The sequence below is a fragment of the Capsicum annuum genome, chromosome 3, assembly GCF_002878395.1.
Source record: "Capsicum annuum cultivar UCD-10X-F1 chromosome 3, UCD10Xv1.1, whole genome shotgun sequence".
Classification (NCBI taxonomy): Eukaryota; Viridiplantae; Streptophyta; class Magnoliopsida; order Solanales; family Solanaceae; genus Capsicum; species Capsicum annuum.
Window position 1 is genome coordinate 222,324,605 of NC_061113.1, and position 10,173 is coordinate 222,334,777.

Genomic DNA, 10,173 nt, shown 5'->3' on the forward strand with positions numbered 1-10,173 from the left:
CGAAGAAAAATAAAGATAAATTAAAGCTATATTATTCTATTTTGTCATTTCATTGACCAAGAAGTGAGTAGACATCTGTTCCCGTGTCCACTTGCATTATTGTTAATTGCTCAACTTGCATTCAGTTACAAAAGAAAATCATTGCAACACATTGCGCACCTTCACATGAGTACAAATAATTAGAATACACTCCCAGTTTTATATTAATTGACCATCTAACTAAAAATATTTATTTTATTTTAATTATTTAAATTAAAAAAAATTATTATATTTTTTTAATATTATTTTTATTATTTAATGTCTATGTAAAGTGTATATAATTAAATTTATATTTTTAATATATAATTAATAAGATTATATTAGTAAAATAAACCTCTATTAAATATTTTTTTAAGAGGAGTGTCAAGTCAATAAGACTAACTAAAATGAAATGGAGAAAGGAACAATTATCTTCTTTGTTTTTTCGCTTTACATTTCACAGGAGAAGGAAAACTCATCTGTGTCTGATGGAAAGTATGATTTACTGTTTAACATATCATATTGGAATAGAAAGGGCGGAAGTATTGGGATTGTTCAGTATCTGGTTAAAGTTGTACAGCATATTTAGTAATGCAAAAATTAGTTATGAGAAAATTTATGAAGTATTATTTTATATAGGATTTAATAATTCAAATATTAGTTATTCCGTGTTTAATCTTATATAAATAATATGTAAATTTCATTATATAAATATATTAATTGTGTTGATTTTTACAAGATTAAATAATATGTAAATTTCATTATATAAATATATTAATTGTGTTGATTTTTAAATTGTAAATCAAACACCATATTAATTTTATGCTGAATGACTTATTTATTAATCAGCTACCAAATATGATATTATTTATGTAAAATTTAATAGTAGCTATTTAATTCACATCCACGCCAGCTATCAAACAAAGACCCCCGGAGAGAAAAGCAAACCTTAATCCGAAATATTAGAAAAGAGTTTTTGATTGGCTAGTTATTATAATGATAGCTAATGTCTATTGAAATGCTAATGATTTCATATTTGATCCGTTATTCTTTCTGACGAGAGGCTTTTAACGTTTTATTTCTAAAAAATTACTGTAAAATAAAGTGAAAGAGATATGCTAACCCAAAGCAGTACACATTTTTTTATATAGGATTTATAAACTTTTTGAACATCCAACTATTAATTAAGTGGCCGTTTGAAAGAGATTATAATCTGATCAAAATAGATTATAATCTCTTTTTAGCTTAAAAATATGTTTGATAAATTTTAAAATAGTTTAAAAAAAGTTATTTTTACCTTTTTTTAAGTTAAAAATAATAAGCTGCAAATGGGAGTTTATTTTTTTTCAACAAAGATAGCGGAGATACGAATATTACGATGGATGTGTGGATATACCAAAAAAGATAGGGTGAGGAATGAGATTATTCGGGAAAAGGTGAGAGTTGCCTCGGTGAAGGATAAGTTGTGAGAAGTAAGGCTACGTTAGTTCAGGCATGCTATGAGGAGGGGCCCTGATGCTCCAGTGCGGAGGTGTGAGATTCTGGCTATGGATGGTTTTAGGCGGGCTAGAGGTAGACAGAAGAAATATTGAAGGGAGGTGATTAGGCATGATATGGAGCAATTACAGCTTACAGAGGACATGATCCTTGATAGGAAGGTGTGGAGGACGCGGATTAGGGTAGAGGGTTAGGGGGCGGGAGTGCAGCGGTAGTAATAGGGGAGTGCTCCTTTGGGTCTGGAGTTTCTGGTTCGTAGTGTTGGGGCTGTAGTTTTTGGGGTTTGTGGTGTTGGCTTTTTTACACTCCGTACTAGTTTATTATGCACTTATCTTTTGTGTTTGTTATACTGTTTGTTTGTTTTATGTAATACTAGTTTGTATCCGCTTACTTTTTGTATTTGTTATACTGTTATCATTCCTAAGCCGGGGGTCTATCGGAAACAACCTCTCTACTTCTCTTGAGGTAGTGGTATGGCTGCGTACACTCTACCCTCCCCAGACCCTACTAGGTGGGAATACACTGAGTATGTTGTTGTTGTTATAATTTATTCCCCCATTGACCAAAGTGAATGACTTTTTTGCCCTTATAATTTTTTCTTATTCCAAAATTGTCCTCTTGTTGCCCTTATGATTTTGTTATGCTTGTCAAAGTTAGTTATTGGTTTTACCTTAATCAAGTAATTATTGGTTATGTTAATGCATATTGAGCACGTGGACAATAGAAAAATTTGGTGGTACTTTCTTTCCACAAAGTTTGCTAATGCATAATTTAATACCCTCTCCATTCCATTTTATCCGTCCCAAATTTCCTAATTTAATGTCCCATTTTACTTGTACTTATCAAGACAAGACAAATTTTTTTTCCATTATACCCTTAGTGTAATTGATTACTCCTTGTTATTAGCATTCTTGAAAAATGTTTCAAAGAGGAATACCATTAAAAATACACTATTAAAAATATAAATAGTGTTTTAGTATTAGTCATCCATCAATATTGGAACTAACAACAATAAACAATTAAGAGGGGTAGCTGTGCCATCCCAATTTGAGACGAGTAAAATGAGACGGAGGGAGTATATATATATATAATGCTAATATATAAGGATATTTCAGTCATTTTGATTAAAAAAATGCTTAAAAGCATTATTTACCAAACACATCAATAACTTTTTTTCAGTTTCAACACTTTTGTCCAAAGACTTAACTGCTTATTTTTAAAATAAGTTCAGCACTTTTAAAAAAAATAATTTCAGCCACTTTTTTTCAGCTTATCCAAACAGGCTCTACAGCTCAACTCAACTTTTGCTTACAATAACGCCAAATGAAATCATTGGATTGACCACACTTGGGGGGCGGCGCACAACATTTTTACAACGTCAACTAGTAGGCTCAATTTACCATTTTTACACTAAAAACAGAAGAAAAAAAACCAAACATACTTCTCATTTTAATTAGCAGTATTAGAATTCAACTCCACTATCACATTGTCAAGAAGGAATTGAATTGAAATATGAAGTAAAAGGAATAAACTGATAACAGAAAACTTGAAAATATAACTGAAATTCCTAAATGGACGACATCCGTGACCTCTATATTTTGCCAAGGATCTCTTTTAGGATTCCTCTTGGAAGATTTTAACAGAATTTGTTTTTTGGGGCAAATGATAGTGATGTCCTGAATATTGAACATCCAAATGAGGCCAGCAAACTACTTTTAAGAGAAATTGAAAATAAAAATGGACAACACATAGACCAGTTAGAGCTATACGAAGGGAGAACCTTTTTTTAGCAACAATGCGCTCAAAGCAATTAGGACGTTGGCCCAGACAGAATCTCTAACTTATATTGTGAGACAAAATTACAGAGGGTTGCCCCAATCTGGACAAAACTAAACACCTTTACCTCGACAACGAATGTAAATGGCTCCTTATTAATAAACATCATGACGCTTTTCAGTGATTCGAAAATCATTATGTAGTTTAACTACAGAAATAAATACACCCATTGCAATAAACAGCTCGGTTTGTTCTTATTAACTAATGATTCAAGCTTTTGTGTCGACAGACTCCAGTCAGTCCAATTAAAAGGATCATATAGAAATAACACAAACAGAAGAACCCAAGGATGAATGAGTGGGCACGCACATTTAGTTTTGGATCTTGACATGGGGTTTATCAGTACAAAGAGACCATTGAAGATTCTACTTTGATTGTGATTCACCTGATGCAATTGCAGGTTCATCTTTCTTTGAAGTCTCCAATTTGCCAGAAGTAACAGTCTCCATTGTCTTATAAAACTCCTCAGGAAGAGGACCAGGACGATGAAGGGGAACGTGCTTGGGCACTGGAGCATCATTTTCTATAACTTCACACTCATAGTCATCGGGAATACCCCAAGGTTTCCACTCTGTGAAAAAAAATCATTGATCGTGGCTTAGGTTTTATGGAAAATAAAATTGATAATACTCTTAAGCACTTGGAACAACAAATCATTAACTTCACACAAAAAAGGTTGATTCATACCAGTAGTCTACCTTAATGGATCATGAAGAAAGACCAATAAGATGTTTTAACGATTTAACATATTTTTGATTTCTACATAAAACATTTGCACAAATTGGCTCTTTACCAATTAAGCAGCAGGGGAGGGTTGGGGGAGGAGGGATGTCAAGCTTAGAATACAAGGCACCACTTTAACACAGAATGATGAAGCAACAGAGTAAAGTAATGAATACTCTAACATCCATATAAAAATGGTAGCAAATGCAACTAAACTAACATTCCTAAGGTACAACTTTAACAAAGAATAATGAAGCAAAAGAGTAAAGTAATGAATGCTCTAGCATCCATATAAAAATGGTAGCATATGCAACTAAACTAACATTCCTAAGGAATATGTACCTGTACATCTCTTTAAGCATTTTGATGGACATGAATCCGCATTAAAAAAATGTGAAAGAGAAGAGTTAATATCAGATGTATATGGTTCAATAAGTATATGTAATAGGACAAAAATTTCAATAAATCAGTCGCGAGATGAATGTTACAATTTATGACTCACCATTACATCCAAACAAGCATAAAATGACAATTTGATTTTGTTGTCTAAATTGTAATTTGTTTTGACTACATTTCTTAGAGGAAGCAGTTAAAAGCTGCTTTATATTCTGTATTTCATGAAAGGAGGAAGCAAATAGAAATTGTCACTTTATTCAACAAAAGAAGTTTGAGCGTCAGATGCACTATTACAATTTTTATCAACTCGAATGATTAGATAGTAGATATCTCACTAGATTACTTCAAAATTCCAGAACTGAGTATATTTACAGCAACGAGGATACACAACATGCAAACATTAACCTGAGAGGGAGTTTTAGGAAAATTAAAAAATATGTAAATGTAGCAAGAGCCGAGAAGCCATATCTTGAAAGTATGGAAAATTCTAAATCTGTATAATGCTTTACTTAGGAGATCGATAGTATGTAATTACTCCCGCTATCCCAATTTATGACACTCTTTTCTTTTCAGCCAGTCCTAAAAAGAATGACACATTTCTATATTGAGTAACAATTTAAATTTAAAATTCTCATTTTATCCTTAATGAGATAGATTAATACTAGGTATGTTGTTGTTGTCGTTGAGATAGATTTATAGCCACACGAATACCTATGACTTATTTTAGACAACACGTTTCAGAAATCTTCCTTTCATTCGTAATCTTTGAGCCCAGTCAACACCTTCACATAACTAAGGACATAAGGAGTATATGTGTTTTGGGGTTATATGTTTCCTTTTTTCTCCTGCATTTACACTCAATCCCAACTCATTTCACTTTTTAAGTAATCCACTTTGCACAAAAAATAAGTCTGTTAAGTTCTTAAAGTTAGTTGAGAAAATCAGTTATAGGCTCCTCATATGGTCTTATAATCCTCATTTTATGAGCTAGTTTATGAGATTAAGTTAACTCAAGGTTTAATATCTTAACATGGTACTGAAGTCAACTCATCCATATTCTTGGTTTACCCAATTTTAAGCCTTCATGTAATATTAAAAGGGCAGCCCGGTGCACTAAACTCCCGCTATGTGCGGGGTCCGGGGAAGGGCCGGGCTATAAGAGTCTGTTGTGCGCAGCCTTACCTTGCATTTCTGCAAGAGGCTGTTTCCATGGCTTGTCCATGAGCACCAGAATCCTGGGCTGCGGCGAGAGATATTACATGTCTCACATTGGTTGAAGAAATACGTTGTTGTCTCCTTATATGGTCTTGGAAAATAATCTTCATGAGTTAAGAGTTTTCGGTTGAGTTAGGCCCAAGGTTTATTTTCTTAACAGACTAAAAAGAAGATGAATACAATAAATGAAAGAAAACGCTAATTTGTCACAGAGCAAGTAGCTCTATTTACTTGAAGTCAGACTAAAAGATCTCCAATAAAAGACTTGTCCAGTAGCTTGTCAAACAAAATAAGCTTATGTGATAAACAAATTACCAGACAAAAGAGTAAACAACAACAAACAAGAAGCCCAATAAGCTTGAATTTATAAGTAAAGTCAAAAAGTTGTCGGTGCTGATCTTGTAGAATAAAACCAAAATTTAAAAAAGGCAAATAGCAAACTTATCTTACGGTTTTAACTTATCCAAAATATCAGCTATAACACTACCACATAGGTAAACAAGTTCTTTTAGACAAGTTTTAGATTAACAAGTTTAGACCATGAAATAAAAGTATGGCAAATTCGAGCTAACAATCAACCTAGAAGTCTTATCATGACTGCCCAGGACCAACTAAACAAAGACTTCAACAGTTGCAATGACATAGCCCAATAATCCTTTGTCGCAAACTATTGTGAGGCTTATCCTAATTATAACTATCCAGAATTAGAAACAACATACAACAACAACAACAAACCCAGTGTATTCCCACTTAGTGGGGTCTGGGGGGGGTAAGATATACGCAGTCCATACCTCTACCTCTGATGAAGTAGAAAGGCTGTTTCCGAAAGACCCCCGGCTCAAGTCACGAGATATCACACAAACACATAGTACAGCACAGAAGCAGATGACATAACATAGATACGGCACCCATAAGGAATATAAAACAGAGTAAAGCAGGAATGCAGGAATATAAAGCAGAGGAAAGCACACAGATTCGTAATAAACATGGAACACGGAACACAAAACACTGAATACGGAATCATAACAGGAATACACCCCCACCAATTAATTCCCTACACTAGCAACCCGAACTGGCCCTAATCCTCTGCCGTAATTCGCATCTTCCAGACCTTCCTATCTAGGGTCATGTCCTCGGTGAGCTGTAACTGTTCCATGTCCCGCCTAATCACCTCACCCCAGTACTTCTTCGGTCTACCCCTTCCCCGTCTAAAACCATCCAACGCTAACCTCTCACACCTACGGACCGGGGCATCCATGCCCCTCCTCTTCACGTGTCCGAACCATCTCAATCGTGCTTCCCGCATCTTACACTCCACTGAAGTCACACCAACCTTCTCCCGGATAGTCTCATTCCGAACTCTATCCCCTCGGGTCAGTCCACACATCCAGCGCAACATCCGCATTTCTGCCACCTTCATTTTTTGGATGTGGGAGTTCTTAACTGGCCAACACTCCGCTCCATACAGCAAGGCCGGACGGACTACCACCCTATAGAATTTGCCTTTAAGCTTGGGCGGCACCTTCTTATCACACAGCACCCCCGATGCGAGTTTCCACTTCATCCATCCCGCCCCAATACGGTGCGAGACATCCTCGTCAATCTCACCGTTACTCTGGATCACGGACCCGAGATACTTGAACTTATCCCTCTTCCCTACCTCCTGTGCTTCTAGCGTCACTCCTACTTCATTCTCCCGCCTCACGTCATTAAACTTACATTCCACATACTCTGTCTGGGTTCTGCTCACCCTGAACCCTTTAGACTCCAGAGTTTGCCTCCACAACTCTAATTTGTCATTCACACCCCCTCGAGTCTCATCTATCAGGACTACATCGTCTGCAAAAAGCATACACCACGGCACCTCCCCTTGGATACGCCGCGTCAACACATCCATTACTAACGCAAACAAAAAGGGACTAAGAGTAGATCCCTGATGCAATCCTGTCAGGACAGTGAAATGCTCTGAGTCTCCTCCCGCCGTCCTCACCTGGGTTTTCGCTCCCTCATACATATCCTTAATTACTCTGATATATGCCTGCGGTACTCCACTCACCTCCAAGCATCTCCAAAGCACTTCCCTGGGGACTTTGTCGTACGCCTTTTCCAGGTCGATGAACACCATGTGCAGATCCTTCTTCCTCTCCCTATACTGCTCCACCAACCTCCGTACCAGGTGGATTGCCTCCGTCGTCGAGCGGCCGGGCATAAATCCGAACTGGTTTTCCGAAATAGACACTATCCGTCTCAGCCTCACCTCGACCACTCTCTCCCATATCTTCATAGAGTGACTCAGTAACTTAATCCCCCTATGGTTATTGCAACACTGAATGTCCCCCTTATTCTTATAGAGGGGGATCATGGTACTCCACCTCCACGCCTCGGGCATCTTTGCCGTCCTGAAAATTTCATTGAACAATGCAGTCAACCACCTTACACCAGCCTCTCCAACGAACTTCCAAAACTCCACCGGTATCTCATCCGGCCCCGTCGCCCTACCCCTTCGCATCCTGCGGACTGCCTGTCTAACCTCGTCTACCTTAAAACGTCTACAATAGCTAAAATCCCGACACTCCCCTGAGTGCTCCAGTTCCCCTAACACAATAGCTCTGTCCCCCTCGTCATTCAAGAGCCTATGAAAGTACGACTGCCATCTCTTCTTTATGTGACCGTCCTCCACCAACACTCTACCGTCCTCCCCCTTAATGCACCTCACCTGATCGAGGTCACGACCCTTCCTCTCCCTAGCCTTAGCGAGTCGGAACAACTTTTTCTCCCCTCCTTTCCCCTGTAACCCTGCATACAAGCTCTCAAAAGCGGCCGTCTTAGCTGCCGTGACCGCTGACTTCGCCTCCTTCCTCGCTAGCTTGTACTCTTTCCTGTTTACCCGCTTCTCTTCTTCGTCCTTGCTTTCCACCAACTTAGCATACGCCTCTTTCTTGGTCTCCACTTTCTTCCCCACCTCTTCATTCCACCACCAATCCCCCCGATGATGTCCGGCCCGGCCCCTAGAAACACCCAACACCTCCCTTGCATTCTCCCTGATGCACGTTGCCGCCCTGTCCCACATATTATCCACGTCCCCCCTACACTCCCACACCCCCATTCCCGCCAACCTCTCCCCTATCTCCCACGCATTCACTGGCGTCAAGCCGCCCCACTTAATTCTCGGTCTACACTCCTTACTCCTCCTCTTTCTATTCTTCTTTATACCCAAATCCATAATCAAGAGCCTATGTTGGGTCGAAAGATTCTCACTCGGGATGACTTTACAGTCTTTACACAACGCCCTATCCCCTTTCCTAAGCAACAAAAAGCCAATCTGGGTCCTGGCTATCGCGCTCCGAAAAGTGATCAGGTGCTCGTCCTTCTTCGGGAAGCCCGAGTTCACCACCACCAGCCCAAACGCCCTCGCAAACTCCAATAGGGTCGCACCCTCTTCATTTCTCTCCCCAAAATCAAAACCACCATGCACATCCCCAAAGCCTCCCGGTAGCGCCCCGATGTGCCCGTTGAAATCCCCTGCTACAACAATCTTCTCCGAACTGGGCACGCCTCTCACCACCTCCTCCAAAGCCTCCCAGAACCGCATCTTCTCCTCCCCCTCCGATCCCACATGCGGCGCATAGGCACTACACACGTTCAGGGTAAACCCCCGAATGACCAACTTAATAGTCATCAACCTATCGTTGATCCTCTTCACCTCCACTACCTGACCTCTAAGCTCTTCATCTACCAAGATGCCAACTCCATTCCTACGCCTGTCGCTCCCAGAGTACCACAGCTTGTAACCGTCCACATCCCTAGCCTTAGACCCTACCCACTTGGTCTCTTGGACACACGCAAGGTTGATCCTTCTCTTCCTAAGAATCTTCACCAGCTCTATGGACTTCCCCTGAAGGGTCCCTATATTCCAAGACCCAACCCTCAGCCTACCGTCGCTATCCACGCGCCCCCCACTACCCCCCCCTCGGCCAAACCTTGGCCTCCCACCCACTCTCGCTCTCTCCCCATCTCCCGCCCCCGCCACAGCCCCACGCCCCAACCCCCTCGGACATGACCCTAACCACCCATTACCACCCACAGCCACAACTACACTAAAAATAGGAAAATATAAGGATATACCCGGTGGCAATACCAAAGCAGCAGCAAGGAGATACAAGGCACACACACGTTCAAAGGAATACTCCCGAAGCAAAACTAAGAAGCGACCACAGCAACAGCAACAACAGACAATGTTCACAAATCCCACGCAAGTCAAGGTACACGGGCGACTACGAGCATAGTACTAAGAATGGAATATGAAATAATGAACTAAAATGCAATATGAAATAACGAAATAACAAAGGTTAGAAGTCACCGGATTTCGCTTGGGGCTGTGGCTGCTGGAGACGGCGTGGCGGGTGCAGGCGGAGTCTCGGCCTGTTGGAGACCAAGTTGGCGGCTGGGGACCGGGCGGCAGCTGGTTGAATGCCGAGTTGGGGGGGG

General features: G+C 39.9%; 1 protein-coding gene across 1 annotated transcript in view; it reads right to left on the reverse strand.

Moving 5' to 3' along the window:
• Window positions 1-3,419: 3,419 nt before the first annotated feature.
• LOC107863197 (probable NADH dehydrogenase [ubiquinone] 1 alpha subcomplex subunit 5, mitochondrial) overlaps window positions 3,420-10,173 on the reverse strand; it is a 12,489-nt gene continuing 5,735 nt past the window's right edge. Inside the window, exon 2 of the mRNA XM_016709015.2 lies at window positions 3,420-3,922. Within this exon, the coding sequence (XP_016564501.1) occupies window positions 3,717-3,922 (206 nt within the window). The 3' untranslated portion in view covers window positions 3,420-3,716. The remainder of the gene's footprint in view (window positions 3,923-10,173) is intronic.